Raw genomic sequence first — 26798 nt, 5'->3', positions numbered from 1 at the left:
TGGTATATATACACAATGGAGTACTACATGGCAATGAGAAAGAATGACATATGGCCATTTGTAGGAAAGTGGATGGACCTTGAGGGTGTCATGCTAAGCGAAGTAAGTCAGGCAGAGAAGGACAGATACCATATGTTTTCACTCATAGGTCTAACAGGAAAACAGGAGAAACCTAATGGAGGACCAGGGGGAGGGGAAGGGGGAAAGAGAGATGGGGAGAAAGAAGGGCGCAAAACCTGAGAGACTATTGAATACTGAAAATGAACTGAGGGTTGAAGGAGGAGCGGGGGAAAGAGGTGGTGGTGATGGAGGAGGGCACTTGTGGGGAAGAGCACTGGGTGTTGTATGGAAACCAATTTGACAATAAACTATAAAAACAAAACTATATATTGATAATGAACCTGCCAATACTCCCTCGATCTTTTTTCTCGAGTTGTCTTGGCTGTTCTTGCACCTCTACTCAGCTTTGTGGAACTTAAGATGCGCTGTCAAATGCCACAAAAAGTCTTGTTGGGACTTTGAGTGCAATTATGTGGGTTAACTTGGGGAGCATTTCTCATTCATATATATGGTAGAGCTCTTTGTTTTTTTAGGCTTCTTTAATAACACAGCATGTTTCCACTGAGAGATTTGAATTACAGATGATCCTTGAACACGTTTTTTTTTAATTATTTTTTTAATGGTTTATTTATTTTTGAGAGAGAGACAGCATGAGCAGGGGAGGATCAGAGAGAGAGGGAGACACAGAATCTGAAGACAGGCTCCAGGCTCTGAGCTAGCTGTCAGCACAGAGCCCGACGCGGGGCTCGAACCCACGAACCGTGAGATCATGACCTGAGCCGAAGTTGGATGCTCAACCGACTGAGCACCCCAAACAACACGGGTTTGAACTGCATGGGTCCATTTATTTGCAGAGTTTTCTCCATAAATACAGTACTGTAAATGTATGATTCCTCATGATTTTCTTAATTTTTCTTTAACTTCCTTTATGATGAGAATACAGTATATAATATAACATGCAAAATATGTGTGAATTGACCATGTGTTACGGGTGAGGCTTCTGGTCAACAGTTGACTGTTAGAAGTGAAGTCTTGAGGGAGTCCCAATTTATACACAGGTTTTCAACTACACGGTGTCGGTGCCCCTATTGCATTTGTTGGTCAAGGGTCAACGGTACTGATAACATGCCAGTATTGATACTCCGATCTGGGGCACCTCATGGTACAGGCCTGCGTGAGCAGCAGAGGTGTGTCCTCACTGAAATGAGATGGGAACCTCAGCTGGGATGGGGGAGAATATTAGAGAAAGAGGGCCACCATCCCTAGGGGCAGAGAGAGAGAGACTAACGTGTGCAGAGAGGCTTCCGAGGTGTCGTCGTGGATCGTGGAGTGTTTCCACGCTGCAGGGGAAGTTGCTTGTCTGAGCAGTTGTAGGTTACAGAGCACTTTGGCCCAGACTAGTGAGAGGAGCCATGAGTGAGAGATGGGTGGCCCTTGCCCAAGGGCTGCGTAGGAGATGGAGATTTCATGATGGAAGATGGCATTGAACAAATGGCAGAACATGAAAATAGTAGTTTTCAAGGGTATAGGATTGGAGTGAGGTGTGTGGGGTTTTTTTCCAGGTTGGAGAGGCTGTTGGCAGATTTTAGGGTGAGGGGAGGAGGTTGGGGTGATCTTAAGGTCAGAGAGGAGGTGGAGTGAGAGGCAGGGAGGAGCAATGGCGGTCAGAGGCAGCTTTCCTCATGTTTCTGATTTCCTCTCTGACAGGTGCAGGCCACCGTTGTGGGGCTCCTGGCAGCCGTGGCTGCCCTGCTGCTGGGTGCTGTGTCAAGGGAGGAGTTAGACTTTGGGAAGGTGGAGTTGCTGTGTGCCAGCAGTGTCATCACTGCCTTCCTCGCGGCGTTTTCCTTAGGTGAGCTGTGCCCCATCCCAGCCACCAGCCCTGCTGGCTCTCTCCGCACTCCATTCCTCAGCGCTCTGCTCGCAACTCTTTGTTTCAGTTCCTTGGGATGTGCAGAATGGGCACAGCAGTGGTGGGGCCTCGTGTGTCCTGCCAGAAGGTGGGGGAGAGCCTGCTGGGTCGCAGAGCTCCTCCTTATTAACGGGCCAGGAGGACCACGAGTCTCTTCCTCGGCTGTGTGTTTGTGTCGGAGTGAGCTGCTGACTCCACTTCTCTTCCCTCTGCTTGCTCAGAGAACTGGCTTCTGCTCAGTAGACACGTTCATCTGTTCATCCATCCTCCATCCATTCATTCCCTCAGTCAGTCAGTCTTGAAAGGCTCTTGAGGGGCGCCTGGATGGCTCAGTTGGTTGAGCGGCCAACTGCGGCTCAGGTCGTGATCTCACAGTTTGTGGGTTCGAACCCAACGTCGGGCTCTGTGCTGACAGCTCAGAGCCTGGAGCCTGCCTGTCTCCCTCTCCCTCTACCCCTTCCCTGCTCACACTCTGTCTCTCTCTCAAAAATAAATAAACATTAAAAAAAAATTTTAATAAATAAATAAATAAATACTTTTGAGCACAGCTTGCCAACAGGCCTGTGGCAGACTCTGGCATCTGCAGTCCTGGGAGGGAGCAGAGCTCCAGCATTAGCTGCAGAGAGGTCTTTTCTGACTCGCTCAAGGTCTGCCCTCCACCCTCCTCCCCAGCTGTCACATGTTCCTCTGCACCATGTGCCTGCTTTCCTTATTGAGCCCTTGTAAACATCTGCAATTATCCACTTCATTATTTTCCTTCAGTTGCTCTGTCACCTCCTTGCTAGAATGTTAGCTCCTCAGAGAGGGACCCAGTTAGATTAGGGCTCCTTCTATTCTGCTCCTGTCACACTGCCTGCCCTGCGTCAAATGCTTCCTCCATGTCTCCAGAAGGTGAAAGACACAAGCAGTGACAGACAGACCTGTCTTCAGGGAGCCTGCCCATGTCAGGGACAACCGCAGTTGCCGTGCAATTACCACAGAATGTCCCCCATTTGCTCGTTATTCAGTGCTTACTGAGTGTCTGCTGTGTGCCAGGCACTGGGGAATGACTGCACTGTTTTGTGATGTGTGTGTTCTGGTTTGGGGTGAGACATCAGGATGCGAGCACAGAGAGAATTTCAGGTAAGTGTCTCCTTTCTGAGGCCTCTGTGACCAGCTCGCTAGTGTTGCCTCCCCTCTCATAGTCCTGCTTCCTTTTCATGTCCTGTTTGCTTGCTCACTTGTGCGCTTCCTGTCCCTCCACCCAACAAGCATTTACTGTATGAATCCAGAGCCTGATGGTTATTTCAGCACCGGAAATAGCCGTATTAGCAGGTGCCAAGTGTTTGCTGAATGAATGGCCTTCATTCTGGTTCTCCTCTGGACCACACGTCTGAGTGTCTCTCGCAAACCATGTGCACGTGCAAGAAGGAATAAGTGCAAACTGTGAATTGGATTTGCATTTACCCTTCTGCCTTCCATTTGACTGCTCCTGAAACACCTTTGAGCTCAGCTCGCTGTGAGGATAATGTGGCGGGTTATTTGGTGGGTTCTCTTCCCTCGTGTGGTGTAAGGAGGAAACAAAGGTCAGTAAGACACACTGTGTCTCCTAAAGAAATTTGCAGGACACCTGGGTGAGTCAGTCAGTTAAGCGTCTGACTTTGGCTCAGGTCATGATCTCGCAGTTCATGGGTTCGAGCCCCGCATCGGGCTCTGTGCTGACAGCTAGCTCATAGCCTGGAGCCTGTCTTCAGATTCTGTCTCCCTCTCTCTCTGACCCTCCCTTGCTCTCTCTCAAAAAATAAAACATTAAAAAAAAAAAAGACCCATATGAAATGCTTTTGGATTAAGTCCTAGGCAGTGGATGATTACATGTGACAGTCATCTCAGAACAGAGTCAGAACACAAAGTAGGACCCAGGGAGGTGTAGTGACCATGAGAATGTGCCTCTCAGGTTTCCAGGGCCATACCCAAAAGTCCTCCCCACTCCCCGCTGTCAGAGGCTACCTGCTGCCAACGCTGTGCCGCAGTCTGCACGTGCTTCTCCTGCCTCCCTTCTTCTCTCCCACCGCGGGGGACCCGCCTGCCATCTTGCGGCTCTCCCAGCATCCCTGAGGCCCCCGCAGTCCTCCTCACAGGCTTTGTCCCTAACATACCTCTCATGTAGCTAATCCCACTGGGTCACCTGATTCCCTGGGGACCCTGATGGACACAAGAGGTTTTGCTCTGCCTCTGGGGCTCGGTTGCTCAAAGCAGTTTTGGAGTCATCTTCCTGGCAGGGAGGAGTTGTGAGCTTCACATCTGTCGTTTCTGGTTTGGGAGCCCAGGAACCACCTCCCTGCTATCTCCCCATGGGTTCGAATGTATCGTCAAAGCTTTCAGGCTGCTCTTTGCCATCATGCCCACAAGTCACAGGGTCCACCCCCTGCAGCCTTCTCAGGCTTCAGCAGAACTGGGAAACTGAGGTTAGGGCAGCCCGGCTCCAGGCTAGGGCTGCGTGGCTTGAGGGCTCCTTGCTGAGCAGCCTCCCAACCACCTTCTCACCCTGTGCTGTGAGTTTCCTGTGTCCTCTCTGCAGGAATGCTGATGGTCTGCATAGTGATTGGCGCCCGGAAGCTTGGGGTCAACCCAGACAATATTGCCACGCCCATCGCTGCCAGCCTGGGAGACCTTATCACGTTGTCCATCCTGGCCTTTGTTAGCAGCTTCTTCTATAAACACAAAGGTAACAGATGCCCCAGGGAGGAGGGCCCCACTTGCAAGGTTGGGTCCAGTGTCAGCCCCCGGCAAGCTCTCCCAACCACTCAGGTCAGCGGCTAGGTTCAGTCTCTACCTTAGGACGAGGGTGTGTGAGGAGGCCAGGGAGGGCTAGAGGCTGGCCTGGCCATTTCACTGTGTCCTCCTAAGCTAACAGAGCCTCCACGGGTAAGGCATGTGTCACATCAGACACGTACAGACTGCCTGGGAAGGGACTCCCAAGGAGGAATGTCATCGTCACGGGCAGTAGCATTTGCTCTCCCTGCAGGTGTGAGGCAGGAGAAGACCCAGTCTTCTCACAGCAGCCAAGGGAGGCATTCACACCTCTTCTCTGACAGGCCCTCATGGCCAGAGGCTCTGACTCCAGCAGAGGTTCCCACAGATTTGCTCTGAAGCACACTGAGCATGTTCCTGCCCTGGGCTGTGTGAACAGACAGCACCCCCCCTTACCCAGATGGCTCTCACCTGCTGACTACTCCTCTCTGAGCATCACAGCTTTCACTTTCCACCTCAGCTGGCCACCCACAGTGGTTTGGATATAGTAGGTGTTGATTCTGAGTATGGTCACAGCCCTGAGTGCCTCGGGGCAGGTGGCATCGGTTGAGTGGAGCAGACAGTGAAGAAGACGGTGGCCAGCAGTGGGGCGTGCAGTGACACTTAGTTGGAGGAAATGCCTAGACACAGGCACAGCAGCGAAGCTCTGGCTATTCGTTGCCCTGTGGGGACGCGGACTCCAGCACTTACACGCTGGCTGCTGAAGCAGATTGACAGAATACCTGTGATGCTCAGTGTCCAGGGATTGAGAACCCCTCCCTCTCAGCTCTGGGATCAGCTCCTTGTCACTCCAGGAACTGCCTGCCACTAATACTATTTAATGGTTGGGAGATCCTCAAAGTTCCTCTAAGTGGCAATGAAGATCTAATGATAACATGAGTTAATTTTATATTTGAACCAGACTGAATTTAAAACAAGAAGATTTATGTGTTGGTGAATCGAGTTTTATTTATAAAACAAATACGAGTCACTGGTGTTTTCAGACCCTTTTTCTCCACCCTACTGTGTCCCCACTGAAATAGTGTGTGTTGCAACACACGACTTAGTAGCCATCGAATCCTCATTGGCTGTCCGTCCCTTGAATCAGACTATGAAGTTATCTTGGGTGTACTTCTGAGTTCACTGGGCCTGGCACATATCAGATAAATCTTCACTGATGAAGAATGAGCCGTCGATGTGTCACCTGTCAGTGTAATTGGGAAGATAAGCCATGTGTCGGGGTAGTATTCATCCTGGTGGTGGGAAAATTATGAGGTGGAGTCTTTGCCAGGGTTCCTGAGTCATTCCAGAAAAATCTGACTGCAAAACTGTCCTGCAAGCAGCCCTCCTGTAGGCTGCTGCCTCCCAGAGCTCTTGAGACTTGCTTAGAGCTGCCTGTGCCTGTCTCCCACCTCCCGGGATGGCACAGAGGCTGGTCCCTTCCATGACGAGGCACTTTACCTGTGGCCTGTGCATCCATGTAGCTGCCCGAGGAGACAGGCCTGGCTATGGGCTGTGATTGCTTAGAGCAGAGAAAGACAAGGGGGCGGTGCTCCTAATGATGCTGCTCAGAGAAATGGGATGTGGGGCACAGACCCACCTGCACACCTCTGAGTGCTGGGGTCCACCTTGCAGAGGTGCGTGTTCCACCCTGAGCCTGTCCTTTGGAAATGGGGTGAGAGGACAGTTCTAGAGAAAGCTGGTGTCTTGTTTGGTGTGCATTGGGAAGGTGACACACAGAGTGTAGGGCAGGAAGGGAGTTAGTGAGAGTGGGGGTGTATGGGGCTCTGGCCTGGCTCCAGGGACAGTCAGGTGTCCCAAACCCAGGGCCATTTTAGTAGCTCCAACCAGTGGAGAAGAAGACATAGGGACATGAGTAGCTGCAGAGCTGGCTGTGGTCTGGACCCTGAGAGACCCATGGATGCGGCGGGGGCCACCTTGGGCTGGCCTCAGCCAGGAGCAGGATTGGCATCATTAGTCAACTCTGGCTCTAGCTCGGGTCCTGGTTGGCCACCTCTTCATGCTGTAGTCTCTCCTATGCCCATCTGAGGAGGAATGGAGAACATGACAAGAGTTTGTGGTCAGAAGGTGCTGGGCACAGTGCTGGCCCATGGACACAATCCCATAAATGTAACCATCAATAATATTAAGGTTGAGGTGGGAGGAGATGGAAGAGGGTACATATGTCAGGAAAGAGCTAAAATGAGAAGTAAAGGGGGCTGTGACAGGAATTGAGGACGTAGAGGAGCTTTGCCAGTTGCTTAATAAGACGGAAAAAAATCTTTAGAGGTAGGGTAGGTTGGTCCACCCTAAGCTGCCGCCGGGGACAGAAGCGGCTCCTCAGCTCCAAGTCCACCTTTCATGATTGTAGCCCAGCCCGTGGCCCTGCAGGCCATGCTCCTGGGCCCTGGCACAAACCCTTCTCTCTCTCTCCTCCCAGATAATCGATACCTGACACCGCTGGTCTGTATCGGCTTCACGGCCCTGATCCCCTTCTGGGTCCTCATTGTGAAACAGAACCCGCCCATCATGAAGATCCTAAAGTTCGGGTGGTTCCCAATCATTCTTGCGATGGTCATCAGCAGGTGAGCATGAGTGAGGGCTGTGACCACCCCGTGTCTCCCCACGCCACCCCTGCCTGCATCTGCAGACAGGAAGAGAAGCCTGAGAGCTACCAAGCATCCAGGGTGAGGATTTAAATCTGGGTTTAAATCACTTTCTCACTGATCATGGTTGGAGGGGATCGTTGCTGTGGGCTCCTTCACTCAGTTCCAGTTTCGGTGGTTGAGTCATTCTTCATCTCTTTCCCTCTCACCGAGAACCTTAGGTCTTAATTTATTCTGAGAGGCAGTCCTGTTTACAACTGGTGCAGGAGCACCAGAGAGCCGGGAAGAGCTGAGCCTGGAAACATCGGATGAGCACACTGGTGCTGGGCCCTTGGCCCTTCAGTTGGGCTCAGGTCTTCCACCCTCAAATGTGACTCTTGAGAGCCCTGTTAGCAGAACTGGACGAGGGCCACCTGAATGCTTTCTGCGGTGCTTTCCTGACGCTGAATCTCAGGGAGAAGATTATGGTCTCGGTGTCTTCGCTTCCAGAAAACTCCTGGGTTCCTTTTACAAAGTGATCCAACCTTGCCAGGACTGTAGGGGGCAGGACAGCCTTTGCTAAACTCCAGGGGCTGGAGGGAGTGAGGTCCTGTTGCATCTCTGAGAACAAGGAGCAGACAGTCATGCAGGTTCCCTTTTCTGCTCAGGAAAATAGCAGCTCAGTTGAGGTGCAGGAGCTGTGACGTGGGAGAGCCCAGCCAGCTTCGTGGCTGGGAGAGACGTATGTAACTGGTTTTGACTGGGCTGACATTATCTGATGGGCCTTCTGGAACAGCTGAGGCTCAGAAGAGAGGGGAGAACAAGGTGTGTGATGCACAGAGCACTGGGGAGACCAGATACTTTGAGTAGGGGTCAGGAAAGTGTTTGCTAAGCTGGGAAGGAAACTGCTAAGACATTTTGGAAGAAAAATTTTTTTAATGTTTATATATTTTTGAGGGAGAGAGTATGAGCCGTGTAGGGACGGAAAGAGAGAAAGAGAGAGAGAGAGAGAGAGAGAGAGAATCCAAAACAGGCTCCAGGCTCTGAGCTGTTAGCACAGAATAGGGGAAACAGGACTTAACTTGGAAACAGCGAGATCATAACCTAAACTGAAGTCGGACGCTCAACCGACTGAGCCACCCAGGCACCCCTGATAAGGCATTTTGTACAGAGGTGTACCAGGTCCCCTCCAAGGGTAAACTAATTATTTGACTGCCCTCTGCTCTCTCCCCAGTTTTGGAGGGCTCATCTTGAACAAAACCATTTCTAAACAGCAGTTCCAAGGCATGGCCGTATTTACTCCCATCATATGTGGTAGGTATTGGCAGTCATTGTCACCTGGGGCCCTGGGCTGGGCTGACCCCCAGGGCCTGGGCAGTGGGACCCAAGCAGCAGTGACTTGAGAGATCCAGCCTCAGGCCCTCGGAGGCAGAGTCTGGACACGGAGCCATGGCTACGTTTCTGTCCAGCAGTGACTATGGGGCTGGTTTTCCTCATGTGAAGAGAGACCCTCAGGGAGAAAGCCCTGCTCACTGTTCCACCAGCTTGCATTTTCCCTCACCATCACCACAGAGACCTGAGCTGTCCCACAGAGCTAAGTCCCGTGCCAGGGATCCTAAGCCAGGATCCGCTGGCACCTGATTGTGGCCTTCAGAACTGGAGTGTTGGCTTCTCATGGTTTTTTTGTGGTTTTTTTGTGTGTGTTTGCTTGTTTCTTAAATTTAGATACACTGATAACATTTAACACTCATTTAACATTTTGCACATAAAAATCTGGATTTCTCTCTTCTTCAAAAGTGAGACTGTGACAATATTGAGTTTACATTCTGGATGAGGCAAGAAGCAGCTGCAACTCAGACAGGACTTGTGCTTGTCCGGTTGGCCTGAATCTCCTCCATTTCCTGTTGTCTTCCACCGAAACTTTCTCTGATTTCCCCTCTAGGCTTAGACCCTGTGGGCTCTTTTAACCAAAGCTTGGTTTGTCTCTGGCTTCTGATAAGGGTCTGTAAATGGGACTGACCAGTCAGAAAGGGAACCAAACATTGTAACTTTGTGCACACTTTGTTTGGCCCCAGGCCCTGGTGTTCTGGGGCTGAAAAACAGGCACCTTGGGCACCTCCTCTCCCCACTTCTGTGGGATCCCCTGCATGTCAGTGGGCCCCCCAGCAGGTCTGCCCCCAGGAGAGGCAGGGCTTGCCCCTCACGCAGAAGCTGGTCCTGTGGAGGACAGCAGCAGCTAAGGCAGGCTAAAGCTTGGAAAGATTCCCTTGGATGTCACCAACTCAGATGGCTCTGGGGCCACATGAGAAGGGTGGCTGAGTCAGCACATATGACCGTAGCTGGGCAGTAAGGAGCTGCCGGGAACAAGTCGTGCTGCAGAACATGTTCGCTGCGCAGAGGCAGTGGGGCCCGCTCAGCTCCAGCCGGTTGCTGCCAGGCAAGAACGGAGGTCTAGAGTTTCCAGAACTGACTTGTTAGGAGAAACCAGCAATCCGTGTAAATGCTAACAATTAATTTGAGTTACATTTTTAAATCTACCTCCTTTTTAAAAAAAATGTTTTTAAACGTTTCATTTATTTATTTTTTAATAGTTTATTTTTTTAACAGTTTAGGTTTTATTTATTTTTGAGAGAGAGCGTGAGCAGAGGAGGGTCAGAGAGAGAGGGACACACAGAATCAGAAGCAGGCTCCAGGCTCTGAGCTAGCTGTCAGCACAGAGCCCGACGTGGGGCTCGAACCCACAAACTGCAAGATTGTGACCTGAGCCAAAGCCAGACGCTCAACCGACTGAGCCACCCAGGCGCCCCTCCCTTTCTTTTTTTTATTTTAAATCACGTGGATCTAACAAAATCGATCTGCAGCCGTCCTCTGCCCACAGACCTTTGCATCCAGGGTGGTGGTTCTCTCCTCTGGAGATCACCAGGCATGTCTGGCCCAGTGAGATGTCATTCCCCAGGGGGCTGAGGACCTAGGATGCAGGCAGCCTGCCCACTCTCTAAAGGAGATGGTCCTGAGCAGGCCCTCTTCTCTGTGAGCCCCAAATCCTGGCCCTGCAGAGAGAGCTCGGTGTGGCCTTTGTCATCTGGGCATAGTCCATTTCCGGTGGAAGCTGGGAGCCTTAGCGGTCAGCCCCTGGCTGGTGCAGATGCTGTCCCTTCTTCCCTTGCTCCTGTCACCCACTTTCTCTCCTGTCTCCTTTCCACCTTAGGTGAAAAAAATCCTTTCATTTTTTTCAGATGTTCCAGTCTGTAATTTGATTCCTGTCATGTCCCATGGCCTTGAGGGGCTTATCACGATTTCCTCCAATAGACTTTTCCATCAATGTTCTCCCTCCCCCGCTCCTTCCCTTACCCAACAAATGTGTATTGTAAACCTACTTTGCAGGTCATACTTCCTTCACCATAAGACGTAGCTGCCAAGGTGATACAGTTAGTATCTTGACACCTCACTTACTAGGTCTAGTTTACCCTTACTTGAGGCCAAACATAATCTTTGGTAAAGTGGGAGAGCAGAAAAGAGATCAAGTGCTGAATCAACCAAGGAAGGCTACCTGGAGGAAGTAAACTTAAAATTAGGGATAGACCTTAGAAACTGGCATAAAAAGGGGGAAATCCCATTCTTTCTCCTCCCAGGTGTTGGTGGCAATCTGGTGGCCATTCAGATCAGCCGGATCTCCACTTACCTGCACATGTGGTGCACGCCTGGTGTCCTACCCCTCTGGATGAAACAATACTGGCCTAACCCATGCTCCACTTTCTGCACCTCAGGTGAGTCTGGTATCTTCCAGAAGCCATGTGGTCATTTCTTTCAACAAGTAAAAATTGCCATCACTGGAATCAGTGTCTGTAGCAACAGAGGTCTAAGGCCTGAGCTGACCTCAACACAGATCATCTTCAAGGACACCAGTACTCCTCCCAGAGACCTCACTCCCACCCCTGCCTTGAGATGACTGATCAATTCATTCATTCAAATACTTATCAAAGATCATCCAGGTACTAGGTGTCAGGTTATAGTGATGAGTCAGGGAAAGCTGATTCTTGCCCCCATGTAATTACATGGTCCAGAAGAGCAGATATGGGGTGCCTGGGTGGCTCAGTTGGTTGATCATCCAACTTTTGATTTTTGGCTCCGGTCATGATGCCAAGGTTGTGGGAATGTCTCTCTCTGTCTCTCTCCCCCACTGGTGCTCTCTCCCTCTCTGAAAGCAAAAACAGACAAACAAAAAAACCAGAAGAGCAGATAAACACACCAAAAAGGGATCTCTTGACTGTATATTGTGGCATGTTTTAAAGGACAAAAGCACAGGGTACAGTGGAAGGAGTTTTGGGAGATACTGAGATTTGGGGTTGGAAGTTCCTCTCTGAGGATGATGGGTGGTTTTGGAGGAAGGAGGCATGCTGGAGCAAAGGGGGCACTTGAGGCAGGGTGGACAGCTTGAGCAAAGGCCCAGAGGCAGGAAGGAACTTGGTAATCCTGAGAAACAAAAGGCCAGTGAGGCCTGAGCATGATGAGCAAAGGAGAGGATGGAGGAAGCTGAGGCCACAGAGGGAGAGGGGAGTTGATCATTATAGGGCCTTGAAGCTTGAGGAAGGTGACTTAATTCTATTCTGAGAGCCATGGAGAACAGTGGAGGTCTTTTTTCTTTCTGTTACTTTAAAAAATTGAATCTTTTCTTCCACTGCATTTTCTTTTATTATTTCCTTTCTGTTTCGAGAGCTACCTTTAGCCATTCTTAAGAGTAGGTTTGCTGGCACATTCCTGAACGATATTTTTACTGGATATAAAATTCAGGGTTGATGGTTCTTTTGAGCACTTGAAAAATGTGCCACCTCCTTGTGATGAGAAATTGCTATCATTTGAATTGTTTCTATTGTATAAGGTCATTTGTCTTTTATTTCATGACTTTTTCTTTACTTTTTAGACTATGATTTATGATGTACGTTGGTGTGGATTTCTTAGGGTTTTTCCACATTCAGGGTTCATTTAGCTCCTTGAATAAATAGATTTACATTTTGTTAAATTTAGGAAATTATAAGCCATTATTTCTTCAAATACACTTTCAGCCCCACTCTTCTTTTCCTCTGGGACTCTGATGACATGAATGATAGATCTTATGTCTGATAACTGAAGCTAAGGTTTCTAATACTATGTTGAATAACAGTGGTGAAAGTGGACATCCCTGTCGTGTTCCTGATCTTATTAGGCAGAAAGCTCTCTGTTTTTCCCCGTTGAGAATGATATTAGCGATGGGTCTTTCATATGGCTTTTATGATCTTGAGGTACAATCCTTCTATGTCTACATTCTTGAGGTTTTTATCAAGAAAGGATGCTGTATTTTGTGAAATGCTTTCTCTGTATCTGTTGAGAGGATCACGTGCTTCTTGTCTTTTCTTTTATTCATGGGATGTGTCACATTGACTGTTTTGTGGGTATCGAACCAGCCCTGCCTCCCGGGTATAAATATCACTTGGTTGTGGTGAATAATTCTTTTATGTATTGTTGGACCAGGTTGGCTAGTATCCTCTTGAGGATTTTTGCATCCACGTTCAGCAGGGAAATTGGTCTGCAGTTCTCCTTTTTAGTGGGGTCTTTGTCTGATTTTGAAATTAGGTAGTGCTGACTTCATAGAATGAGTTGGGAAGCTTTCCTTCCATTTTTAATTTTTGGAACAGCTTCAAAAGAATAGGTGTTAACTCTTCTTTAAATGTTTGGTAGAATTCTCCTGGAAAGCCACTTGGCTCTGGACTCTTTCTGAGAGATTTTTGATTACTAATTCAATTTCTTTACTGGTTATGGGAAATTTTTTTTCATTTGTATGAAATGATTTTAGATTAAATCCCAGGCATTTGGGGTATAGGTTATTAAATTCAGGATCTTATTTAAGTCTTTTTTAGCTACCTCCTCTGCCACTGGACCATTGAAGGAAAGGGAATAATGCATTGCTTCCTTACTGCCTCATGGGGCTGGAAGCCCAGGATCACCCCATCTCTATTCACACACTGGGCGACATAGGTTGGGGGTGCTCGTTACCACCAGGCAGAGTACCACTTACTCTCCACTCAGTCTTCTCTTTCCCGCGTCAGCCAGAGGGGGTGAGCACCACATTCCACATAGATCAGGTCAGAGTCCAGACTCTCCAGTTGGCCTTTGTTGATGAAAGTGGGGCTGTAATCTTTCCTGTCATGTTTGGCTGGAATAGAGCAGCTATTGTCTAGAAGTTCTGTGCTTTGCTAGGCTGTCCCTCTTCTGCACCTTTGGCTAGACAGAGCAGGCTTTTGTTGAGGCTTTTCTTTTTTGGACTTGACCATTGACATTTCTGGTTGGCTGACTTCTCCAGGATCCAGGGATATATGAAGTAAACCACACCCACCCCCAAATTCCAGAACAACAACTCAAGGAACTTACCTCTGTGTTCTTTGTTGAGTCCTGAGGTCCTTAGCCAGCCCACTTTTTCTCTCCACCTTTTCAAATCTTATGTTTGCTTTATGTATAACGTCTAGCATTTTTAGTTGTATTTCGTGAGAGGAATAGGAAGAGATGTGTCTACCCCATTTGTCTTAAAGTGGAAATTCCCATTATTTGTTCTAGTTCTGGGAACCACATTTTATCTTTTTTTTTTTTTCAATTTTAGTTAACATCAATGCAATGTTGGTTTCAGTAGAATTCAGTGATTCATCAATTATATACAACACCCAGTGCTTATCACAAGTGCCCTCCTTAATACTCATCTCCCATTTAACCTATTCCCCGCCCACCTTACTTCCAACAACCCTGTTTGTTCTTTGTCGTTGAGTCTCTTATGCTTTGTCTCCCTCTCTTCTCTTTCCACCCCCACTTTCCCATATGCTCATCTGTATTGTTTACTACATTCCACATATGACTAAAATCTTATGGTACTTGTCTTTCTCGGGTTGACTTATTTTGCTTGGCATAATATTCTAGCTCCATCCACATCACTATAAATGGCAAAATTTCATTTTTGATGCTATTTTTATTGAGATGCCACTTTCAGGTTTATTTATTTATTTATTTTTCTTTTCATCCTCAATTTTTTTTAATACTTTATTGTCAAGTTGGTTTCCATGTAACACTCAGTGCTCATCCCAAGTGCCCTCCTCCATGCCCATCACTCCCTTTCCCCCTCCCTCTCCCCCATCAGCTCTCAGTTTGTTTTCAGTATTCAAGAGTCTCTCATGGTTCACCTCCCTCCCTCCCACCTCCAACTATTTTTTCCCTTCCCCTCCCCCATGGTCCTGTGTTAAGTTTCTCCTGTTCCACTTATGAGTGAAAACATATGGTATCTGTCCTTCTCTGCCTGACTTACTTCACACCCTCAAGTTCCATCCACGTTGCTACAAATGGACAGATTTCATTCTTTCTCATTGCCGTGTAGTAGTCCATTGTATAGATAAACCACATCTTCTTGATCCATTTATCTGACCAGTGTGAGGTGGTATCTCAGTGTGGGTTTTGGTTTGTGTTTCCTTGATGATGAGTGGCGCGAAGCATCGTTTCATGTGCCTGTAGGCCATCTGGATGTCCTCTTTGGAGAAGTGTCTGTTCATGTCTTCTGCCCATTTCTTCACTGGATTATTTTTCGGGTGTGGAGTTTGGTGAGTTCTTTATAGATTTTGGATACTAGCCCTTTATCCGATATGTCATTTGCAACTATCTTTTCCCATTCCATCTGTTTGATGGCTAATTTATAATCCATTGTGTGCATGTATATACATACACACACACACACACACACACACACACACATATATGCTACATCTTCATCCATCAGTCGATGGACATTGTGCTCTCTCTATAGTTTTGGCTGTTGTTGATAATGCTGCTATAAACATTGGGGTGCACGTTCCCCTTTGAATCTTTATTTTTGTATCCTTTGGGTTAATACTTAATAGTTCCATGATGGTTTGTACCTACTACATTTCCTGATTTGTCACTTGAGTTTGGAAAATCTATTTGTATTTCTGTAGTTTTGTACCTTTCCCGATTCAGGCTGCTATAATGGAAGCATAGAATGATTGGCTCATAAACACAAGAAACTTATATTTTAGGCTGACGTGAACAGATACTACACTTGATCTTAGCCAAAAGGCCGAGAAGTGATAAGAAACTTATATTTTATAGTTGTGGTGGGTGGAAGTTCAAGATCAGGCACTAGCCAATTCCAGCAAGTGATGGCCTGCTTCCAGGTTCACAGGTATCTTCTCACTGTGTGCGCACATGACAGAAGGGCTGGAGAAGCTTTCTGAGGTGTCATAACTTGTAAGTTATAAGCACACATGGCATGCGTGAGTGCTGTGCCCTACCTTTATGACCTAATCAATCACCTCCAAATACTGTCACACTTGGAGTTAGATTACAACGGAGGGATCTGGGTGGTGGAAGTGAGGGGGGTATGGACAAACATCCAGTGCCATGCAGCACCTAAATATTTTACTGAATTCTTATTTATGTAGTGTTTCTATAAATTGTCTTGAGTTTCAGTGCCAACTGCCATTAATAACAATTTTGCTTCTACTTTTTCTTTTCTTTTTTTTTTTTTTAAAGAATCTTCTCATACCTTGTCTAATTTTTCATCATGAATAGATTTTGGAGCTCTAGTGTGTTCTCACCATCTCTCTACATATATTTTTTGGTAGTGATTTTGGCTTCTAAGCTATATGATTCCCCCCTTTTTTCTTATGAATTTGATGAAATATATTAACTCAGAGACAAATGGAGACTTTCTCCTGAAACTATTTCTGTTTGAAGAGTCAATTGCATTCACACATGACGGCTCTTAAAAATGTGTGTGGTTGGGGCAGGGAAGTCACACTGCTTGCAGAGTCTTGCATTCTTAGAGGTCTGAAGCCAAAAGAGAATGTGCTGAATGGATCCCAGAGGCTTAGCATGAGGAAGGGGCTGCCTGAGGCCTCCTATGAGTGCGCCAGTGCTCCCTGATCAGACTTCACATGCTGAGCCTTCACTCCTCCACACTCCACAGCTCTCTACTACCTTCAGCCCTGGGCATATTCTGTTTCCTGTGACCAGAATGCTCTCCTCCACATTCGGGTCTCAGCCTAGATGTCCTCTTCTTGAGAGAGCTTTTAGTTTCCAGTAAGTCATCTTACTAGTACACGCCTGAATCTTTAAAACCAAGACCCATGCTTCCTAGCACTGGTCCCAGTTTGAAATGACCTTTCTTGTTTGTTTTTGCTACTCAGGTCTGTTTTGTTTTTTTTTTTCTCTTCCCTGAAATGTCAGTTCCATGAAGGAAGGGACAGAACTATATCCCCATCTACTAGAACATGCCTGCCACATAGTAGGCGCTCAGGAAACACTCATGTAGTAAATGAAAGCGGATGTCTCACGGGAGATTAAAACATGCCAAGGTGGTTCCTGTCACACAAAGATCCATGGTTTTCTCTTTTCCAGAAATTAATTCCGTATCAGCCCGAGTCCTGCTCTTTCTGGTGGTTCCAGGCCATCTGATTTTCTTCTACATTATCTACTTGGTGGAAGGCCATTTGGTCCCACATAGTAAGATCTTTGTGGTGTTCTATCTACTAGCAAGCCTGATCCAGGTAAGGATGACTGTTGGTAGCATCGAAGCAGCCTTCAGTGGTTAGACAGCCAGCAAGATTTATCTCCCTGACCTGGAAAAGATGCTGAGAGGGTGAGGTTGGGGGGTTCCTGGACATGGCAGGACCCAGCCCCCATCTTCCAAAGGTCAACTTGTTCAAGCTCAAGGGTGTGAACTAGACGCAGTGGTCACTCCACACTCTGCATTGCACACTCTATACAGCACATCCCACGTTAAATACTGCACAGGACACACTTCATACTGCAAGCAGCACACTCCACAGTACCCACCGCACGCTGCGCATGACACACTTCACATTGCACACTCATTAATCTCCACTTCCCACAAGGCACAATCCAGACTGCGTATAGCACACTGCTCACTCCTCACCAGGATCACAGGATGGTCCTGAAGGTACAGCAAGTTGCCATGAAGCAAGTTGATGTGTGGGCCAGCAGACGAACTGGGCCATGCACATCACTCATCACAGACAGGGTGGGCAGGGACCAGGTGCCTGCTGGGATGTTTTAAAACACAGGCATGGCCTTTTAGTCAGCGCCAGGTGGTGATAAGAACATGATGAAAGAGATTAATCTGATGCCTGCCTCTGTGTAGTACTCCACAGACTGTCTGCCCAGACTCACTGGCTGATGCCCCTGGTGGGCCTAGGGTGTCCACAGGCATAACTGTGGGCCCCGATGGGCAGTTGTAGATGGGCAGTACTAGAACTAGGGACTGACATTTTGAAATCCTCTGAGTTGGGGCATTTGCAATTGCAGCATGTCTCTGATCCTGAAGGATAGGCTGGGGTACTCCGAGAAACTGTCCTGACCAGGCACATGGAAAGGGCTGGGGTCAGCCTGGGACAAGGGACCAAGGTGCTCTGATGTGAGACCAGAATCATGCAGACTACCCTGTGGCATTTTCAGGAAGGCTTACTCTCCAACGCTGCTCAGGCGAGGAGGTCTAGCAAACCCTAAGTCTGTGTCTTGAGTGTCTAAGGAAGGTGACAAGAACCTGTGTAGCAGAGACGGTCTGTCTGGCACCTCAGGATGCTGCGAGCAGGGCCTGACCGCAGGGAGGGGGGCTAGGCAAGTGCTCTGAGCTGGGCATTGGCCCCAAGAGAAGCTGGAGGAAGGGGACTCCCTGGAGTGCCATGGCCATCTTAGTATCTGCCTTTGAAATCTAGTGTTTCTTGGTGACACTTGGCTTTCTGACTTAGTCGTCATCTTTCGTGTCTGCTTGCTCTTATGACAGGTGACAATTCTGCTGTACCTGGCAGAAGTGATGGTTCGGCTCACATGGCACCAGGCCCTGGATCCAGACAGCCACTGCATCCCCTACCTCACAGGGCTGGGGGACCTGCTAGGGACTGGCCTCCTGACACTCTGCTTTCTTATCAGCTCGTTACTGAGGAGTGAAGTGGGGCTGGATGGCATCCCAGAACCAGCATCTGGACCTCCCTAATGAGCTCAGGCAGCCCTATTTGCTCAGTAGAATTTTCCTTCCCACGAGCAGGGTACAGAACCCAGTTTCTCCCTGGCTGGGTCCTCAGGAAGGATGGTTAACACCCTGCCTCGGCAGTGGCCCTTCGTCAGTCTGCCAGGACGCTCGCACACCTTGATTCTGGAGTTGGAAGCTGAGGCGGTAAGGGTGAAGGAGGCCTGAAATCAGGGGCAGTGTTTATGTGCCCGTGACTGCATGTTCCTGGGCTTGAGTGTGCACTCATGTGCTGGGTGAGTGCAAATGAGTGCACGGGTGTGTGTGGACAGCAGGGGACTCTGGCCTGAAGACGCTGAAGGAAGAGGCACGTCCAGTGCACTGGGGGGATGTGTGGGCACACAACAGTGCCCACACAGCCTGAACTGGGGAGGAGCAGGAAGGAAACACCTTCTGTGACCGTGCTGGGGCTTAACCACAGGCTTCACTAGGTCCAAGCTTCACGGGCCATTCTGCTGATGTGCCTGCAAATGTGCAACCCTTCCCAGGACAGCTCTTCCCTGCATACCCTCATCATCTCCTCTCAGTATTTAATCCTGTCGCTGTTTTTCATTTTCTTCATTATGTTGAAGCAAAAACTTTTTAGATTTTAGTGATCAGAGAAGTATAAAATAAAACAGATCATATTGTACTTTGCCTTTTGTGTCTTTAAAGGTAGTTCCTGCAAACATGAGACTTGGGGTCTGTATGAAACAAAAGCCTCTGGTATTTCTCTAGTGCCTGGTTCTCAGACTGTGGGCTCCAGCAAAGAAGCATCAAAGTCACAGGGAAACTTGTTAGACGTGCAGGTTGTGAATCCTCCTTCCCCTGGGCCTGCCAGGCAGCCGGTCTTGGGGCGGGGCTCCTCAGTGCAGGTTTCACAAGCCCTCCGGGTTGTTCTGATGCACTCTCACGGTTGAGAAGTGCTGCTCCAGAACGCCCTCACTTTTTCAACTAGATGTTTACTTCCTGTTTCTTATTCACTCATCTTAACAACTTTAGCCATGATTTGCACTGAGGATTATTATCTTCATAGGATGAAAGAGGTATTTACTTATTCATGACATGACATCTTGGATGAAGACATTTGTGAGACAGGTCAACACTGGAGATGCACACAGTTCCTTGATTGAGGACATCACTAGGCATATACCCTCTTGCTAGAATGAGAGAAATTTCTGGGATGAATTTTTCTGCCAGGCTGAGGTCAACACTGGGGAGGAATTTTTCTGTAGAGAGCAGGTAAACATGAGGAATGAACACAGCTTTCACATTGAGATCATCACAGATAATATCCATGTGAAAGTCTGAGATCATCATCAGAGATGAACCCCAATGAGGTAAGGTTATCATTGGAAATGATCCCTAATGGAGGGCTAAAGTCAGCATCTGGGATGAATTTTTTCTGTGGGGTAAGGTCATCATAGATGATGAACCCAGCTGTAGAACTGAGGGCCCAATCAGGAATAAATCCAGGTGGTCCACATAAGGACAGTCCTCCTGCAGCTGCAGTACTGAGGTCAGCATCTAGCTGAATCTAGCTACAGTGCTGAAGTGGCCATCCAGATTAAATCCACACACAAAGCTGAGGAATTGTTGGGTATAAATCTGGTTATGGAGCTGAATATCTTATCAGAATGAATCCTGCTATGAGACTGAAGTTAGTATCTGGGTTAATTTTATCTATGGAGTTTTGATAAGAGTGAGGGGCAGGAAGTAGGTCAAGGTAGATATCAATTTAAGATTGCAGTGAACTGAATAGCCAAAGTAATATTGAAGAAGAAAACCAAAACAGGAGGCATCACAATCCCAGACTTTAGCCTCCACTAAAAAGCTGTTATCATCGAGACATTATGATATTGGCACAAAAACAGACACGTACACCAATGGAATAGGGAACTCGGAACTGGACCCACAAGTGTATGGCCAATTAATCTTTGACAAAGCAGGAAAGAGTATCCAATGGAAAAAAAGACTGCCTCTTTAGCAGATGGTGCTGGGAGAACTGGACAGCAACATGCAGAAGAATGAAACTAGATCACTCTCTTACACCGTACACAAAAATAAACTCAAAATGGACGAAGCACCTGAATGTGAGACAGGAAACTATCAAAACCCTAGAGGAGAAAGTAGGAAACAACCTCCTTGACCTCAACCACAGCAATTTACTTGACACATCACCAGAAGCAAGGGAATCAAGAGCAAAAATGAACTCTTGGGACCTCATCAAAATAAAAAAAATTAAAAAAAGCTTCTGCATGGCAAAGGAATCAATTAAATTAACAGGCAACCAACAGAATAGATAGTTGCAAATGACATATTGGATAAAGGGCTAGTATCCAAAATCTATAAGGAATTCACCAAACTCCACACCCAAAAAACAAATAATCCAGTATAGAAATGGACAGAAGACATGAACAGACACTTCTCCAAAGAGGACATCCAAATGGCCAACAGACACATGAAACGATGCTCAGTGTTACTCATCAGCAGGGAAATACAAATCAAAACTACACTGAGATACCACCTTAAGCCAGTCAGAGTGGCTAAAATGAACAAATCAGGAGACTATAGATGTTGGCAAAGATGTGGAGAAACAGGTGCCCTCCGATACTGTTGGTGGGAATGTAAACTGGTGCAGTTGCTCTAGAAAACAGTGTTAGGTTCCTCAAAATATTAACAATAAAACTCCCCTATGACTCAGCAATAGCACTGCTAGGAATCTACCCAAGGGATACAGGAGTGCTGATGCATAGGAGCACATGTATCCCAATGGTCATAGCAGCATTTTCAACAATAGCCAAATCATGGAAAGAGCCTAAATGTCCATCAGGTGATAAATGGGTCAAGAAGATATGGTTTATCTATACAATGGACTGCTAAACGGCAATGAGAAAGAATGAAATCTGTCCATTTGTAGCAACGTGGATAGAACTTGAGGGTACCATGGTAAGTGAAATAAGTCAAGCAGAGAAGGACAGATACCATATGTTTTCACTCATAAGTGGAATAGGAGAAACTTAACACAGGACCATGGGGGAGGGGAAAGGGAAAAAATAGTTGGGGAGAAGGAGGCAGGCAAACCATGAGAGACTCTTGAATACTCAGAACAAACAGGACTGATGGGGAGAGGGGAAGGGGGGTAATGGGCATGGAGGAGGGCACTTGTTGGGATAAGCACTGTGTTCTATGGAAATCAACTTGAAAATAAACTATAAAAGAAAAAAGGAGAATCACTAGAAAGTAATCGAAATGAAGACATAGCATACCAAAACGTACAGGAATATAGCTAAAACAAGGCTTATCAGAATTAGTCTAACCCAATAAACCAACAGAAACTAGTTTCTAGCTAGAAATATATATATTAAGAAAGGAGGAAAAAATAAAGTTCTCAAATCCATAACCTAAACTTTGACTTTAAGACAATGGGAAAACTAGAGCATACTAAACCTAAACTAAGTAGAGAAAAAAAGAGAAGATTAATACAAAAATCAGATAGTGAAGCCAAAAATACTACATGTCAGCAAAAAGAAAACCTGATTCTTGGGAAAGATGAATACCATTGACAAACTTTAGCTAGACTGATGAAGAGAAAAAGAGAAAAGGTCAAATTGAAAAATAAGGAATGAAAGCTGAGATATCAATGCTGACTTTTCAGAAATAAAGAGCTCATAAGATACAGCATAAAGACATGAAAGCAAACAAATTAGATAACTTTAAAGAAGACAGATTCCTAGAAAAACCTGAACAATGAAAACTGACTCAAATGGAAATACAAAATTAGAATAGAACTATAATAGATTGAATAAAAAAAAAAAAACTTTAAAACGTTCTGAAAAGAAAACCCTAGTGTATCTGTCTTCCTGGGTAAATTCTACCATTTACAGAAAATACTGATTCTTTACAAAGTCTTAAAAAATTTTAAGAAACACCTCCAGTTACGGGTTGGATTTTGTCCTGCAAAAATTCATATACTGAAATCCCAACTCCCAGTACATCAAAATGTGACCTTGATTGGAAATAGGGTCATTGCAGATGCAATTAATTCAGTTAATATGAAGTTACTCTGGAATAAGGTAAGCTCAGAACCCAATAAGACTAACATTCTTTAAAAACAAGGAAATTTGGACATACACCCACCGAGAGAAGGTCATGTGAAGACGAATTTTCTGCCACAAGCCGATGAACTACCAGAAGCTTGTACAGAGGAGGGCAGACACCTTGATCTTGGACCAACATCATATTTTGGATTACATAAGGATATACAGACTATTATAACAAAATTGAGAGTCCAAAAACAAACCAACACATCTACACCGAATGATTTTATCAACAAGAGGTTCATGACTTTTCAGTGCAGAAAAGTCTTTTCAGCAATGAAAAGAACACTCGTACAAATGGTGCTTGGACAGTGGGATTTCCATAGGGAGGAATGAAGGCGGATCCCTGCCTCACACATCACACAAAACTTAACTCAAAATGGACCAATTACCTAACTATAAGAGATCAAACTATAAACTTCTTACGGAAAAAACACAATGGTAAATCTTCACGACTGTGAATTTGGCAACAAATTCTTAGATATGACACCAAAAGTATGAGCAACAGGAGAAAAAAAACATAAAAACTGGACTTAAATCTTTTTTTGCTCCTAAGAACATTATCGAAAAAACAAAAAGAGCTTCTGAGCAACATCAGCATCACTGTGGCACGAGTCTTTCCCTTTGTCTCCCTCCCTGAGTACACAACCAGCAGCATCTCCATAGTCCAACAAAGGACCGTCGGCACGGCATACCAGAACCGAGAGACCCACACACATGTACACCTGAACACGGGAGACGGGACCTGTGGAGGCAACAGAACTTAGGGAAGAGCAGGAGCAGCACCTGCCGACCCCAGTGGTTACAGGAGTGGCGGTGCCCACACCCCCAGCACCTTTGACCCTGGCATCCCTAGCAGCAGGAGCTGGCCAGCGACTCCCTTACCCCACACCCATGACCCCAACAACCCTGGAGCTGGGGCTGGGCCCACCACCCTGAGACCCAAGCAGCAATGATATTGCCCGCGATGCTGGTGACCCCAGTAGCACAAGAAATGAGGAGGGTGCTAGTGACCCTTACGGCAGAGGGGATAGGGGCGCAACACATGGTCCCAAATACAGCCCGGACGCACTCCAGGTAGGAGAAACAAAAGCCTGTGCTATAGCACCACCTGACTGCAGAAAAGCCTCTGATTGCCAACCTGTTAAAAATTAACTGTTAAGATTAAAGCAAGAACAACACTTGACCGATATAAGAAAGGTGTTCACTACTTTGGGGTGCCTGGATGGCTCAGTCAGTTAAGCCTCCAACTCTTGGCTTCGGCTCAGGTCATGATCTCAGGGTTTGGGGGTCAAAGCCCTACCTCAGGCTCTGCACTAACAGCACAGAGTCTGCTTGGGATTCTCTCTTCCTGTCTCTGCACCTCCCCTGCTCACTTGCTCTCTCCCTCTCAAAAGAGATGAATGCATTTTAAAAAGGTGTTCACTACTGTAAATGCACTGGCAGGGGCACATTTTATGAAACAGAATGAAAAACCACAGCAATATGGTACCACAAACATAAAATGACAATTCAACAGCAACCAAACTCAAAGTCATACAAGATTGGAATCTAATAGAAATTTCAGAATAGCTAAAATGAAAAAATCAATATGCTACAAGAAGAGTCAGAAAGGCAATTCACTGAACTCAGCTGTCAATCAAATTAATAAACAGAAGTCTTTACCAAAGAGATTAAAACTCTAAAAAAGAACCAAAAGAAATTCTGAAGATGAAGAACTCAGTAAATGAGGAGAATGCATTAGAACGCATTGGTAGGCGCGCCAGGGGAAACCTGACAAGCCGCATGGCTGCGGGTTGTTCAGAGGCTCGGCAGCCGCCGAAGGCAGCCTCTGAGGGTCAGTTGGTGGGACCAGCGGCGTCCTGCCCTGCCTAGAGCTGCCAACCTATGCTGCCGCATGTGCGCTGGTGAACAGCCGCTACTCCTGTTTGGTGGCTGGGCCACACGGAAGACACATGGCACTTTAGCCACGTTACCTTAACAGGAAGCGCACCGGTATCCAGTATCCGGGAACAGCTGGACGTGGAATTCCTGCGCTATTCCGAGAGCCTTTTAGGCGTCCCCATTGCATATGACAACATCAAAGTGATGCCGGCTGAGCAGTGGCAGATCCTGGAGGTAAACTTGGGTGATGAACTAGAATTTGAAGTATTTCATCTGGACTCCGACGCTGCTGGAGTATTCTGCATTCAGGGAAAATTAAGTATCACTAGTTTACAAGCCAAGTGCTCTACAGTTTCTGAAGAAGTAACAGACACCGGCACTGAAGAAATTGTAGAAAAGCCTCTGAAGAAGAAAAAGAAAAAGAAGAAAGACGCAGAGCCCTATGAAGTGGAGAGTGATAACAGAGAGCTAGCAGATTTTGCAGATGGCCCTGTGAAGGAGGAGACAGATCTGCAGGTTACTAATGCGAATGGCCTCCAGAAGGAAGAGCCAAAGAAGAAGAAGAAAAGGCACCAGGAAGATAAGAACCAGGATCCTATTTTCCAAGGTAGTGACTCCAGTGGTTACCAGAGTGACCATAAAAAGAAAAAAGGAAAAAAGAAAAAACACAGTGAGGAAGCCAAATTTACCCCACTTTTGGAACACTCATCCAAAAAGAAAAGGAAAAAGTAATTTCTTTAGTGCATTTTAAATACTTTGATTTACATGCAGTAGATGAACAAATCTGGGAATGATATGAAATGCTTGTGTATTCCCGTATTCTGCAAAACAGGAAACATGTGAGTAGGAGGTTTTGGTGCTAAAGCGATGAACACAAAATACCCATATTATTAAACTGCCATTTTACGGTGTACAGAATAAGCGGACAAGAGGGGCTCTCTCCAGTCTTGCTACGCAAAATCACTGCTATCATATGAAGGCTGGCAAAGAGCTTTGTAATATAGTGTTATTCATATCATTGCCTTATGATATTTTTTTTTAGTGGGTTTGAATTTGAGTCATAATATTACATGAGATTTTTAGGTTTTCTTTTGTCACAGCTACTATGATATTTCACTTCAGAATGCCAAAGGAGCTGCTTTAATGTCCGGAGCTCATTAGAACCATGCCCCCATTGATGGTGGTAGGAAACATTGTTCATTATTCTTCACTTCGGATGCATGTTATTTTCTTTTTTATGTAGAGGTTGATGTAGAGGGCTGCTCTGTTGTACTTATTTATTTGTGCCTCAGCTGTAAATGCCATTCTTACTAGTAGGAAATTTCTAACTAAAGAATAATTTCTAATACCTTAATCCAATTATTACACAGAAAAAAATCCACTGAGAAATGTGCACTATGTCTTAGTGACTGGAAAACACCGAGTGATGAAATGACAAGCTGGTTCACACTGATAACCAATGCATGAACACATTCATTGATTTAACAATATCTGACCATTTGCTATGTGTAAAACATTCTACTAAGCCAGACCTACAATGACAGACAAGGAGGTAGATGTAGTTCCTTCTCTTATGTAGTGTCATAGGAGAGACAGATGCATACAGTACATATAAGTACAGAAAATTAGTAATTCTGATAAGTGCCAAAAACAAGACTATTAAATGTAATTGTGTTAATATCTGTAACTGGATTAATGGTTGAAATAATTTTGTTGCCACTTACCTAGTATCAGATGTAGTACTGGTCTCACACTGTTTAATTTATTAATATATAAATTTTGCTAAAAGTATACCTTGATTCAAATCTATAATAATAGACTACAGAGTTTGGAGAGTAGCCTGTATTCACATGCTTGTTCTCAAATTAAGAAGACCAGACAATGGAAAAATACAGGCCAATTTCTTTTCCTACAATTTATTGAGCCCTTAAAAATATGACTAATGCAAATTGACTTGCTATCAGTATAAAATACAAGATTCTGAAGATGTACAAAGAATGTAAATTATCTCAATTTTGTATTGGTGAAATTCTATTTTTGGTATAGTGTGTTAAGTAAATGTTATATCCAGCCAAAAAAAAAAAAAAAAAAAAAAAAAAAAACAGAAGAAGAAGAAGAAGTATGCATCGGTATTAGAGCAGACAGATGGAAGGGGGAATAAACTATCTGGAAGACAGGAATGTAGAAATGATCAGACAGAAGAGCGAGAACTAAAAATTTTTAATGATGAAATCCTAGAAGAACTATCAGACTCCATTAGGAGAGTTAACATTGGAATACAGTGGGGGTGCCCAGGTGGCTCAGTCAGTTGAGCATCTGACTCTCTTGATTTTGGCTCAGGTCATGGTCCCACAGCCATGGTATCAATCCCCATGTCAGGCTCTATGCTGAGCTCAGAGGCTGCTTAAGATTCTCTCATTCTCTCTCTCTCT

At 46.1% G+C, this 26798-nt stretch overlaps 1 protein-coding gene and 2 pseudogenes across 1 annotated transcript in view; 2 read left to right on the top strand and 1 right to left on the bottom strand.

The window, feature by feature from the left end:
• The window catches only part of SLC41A3 (solute carrier family 41 member 3), a 97657-nt gene extending 78623 nt beyond the window's left edge, over positions 1-19034 (top strand). Inside the window, exons 5-11 of the mRNA XM_029918772.1 lie at positions 1768-1912; positions 4530-4676; positions 7182-7326; positions 8561-8640; positions 10959-11093; positions 16756-16904; positions 18161-19034. Of these exons, the coding sequence (XP_029774632.1) occupies positions 1768-1912; positions 4530-4676; positions 7182-7326; positions 8561-8640; positions 10959-11093; positions 16756-16904; positions 18161-18370 (1011 nt within the window). The 3' untranslated portion in view covers positions 18371-19034. The remainder of the gene's footprint in view (positions 1-1767; positions 1913-4529; positions 4677-7181; positions 7327-8560; positions 8641-10958; positions 11094-16755; positions 16905-18160) is intronic.
• LOC115275632 lies at positions 15355-15445 on the bottom strand (annotated as a pseudogene).
• A 5233-nt stretch (positions 19035-24267) lies between the features above and the next one.
• Positions 24268-25294, top strand: LOC115275196 (annotated as a pseudogene).
• Positions 25295-26798: the final 1504 nt, after the last annotated feature.

Source organism: Suricata suricatta, chromosome 12 (assembly GCF_006229205.1).
Source record: "Suricata suricatta isolate VVHF042 chromosome 12, meerkat_22Aug2017_6uvM2_HiC, whole genome shotgun sequence".
Taxonomy (NCBI): domain Eukaryota; kingdom Metazoa; phylum Chordata; class Mammalia; order Carnivora; family Herpestidae; genus Suricata; species Suricata suricatta.
Note: the sequence above shows the minus strand (reverse complement) of the source record. Positions and strands in the feature narration are given on the sequence as shown.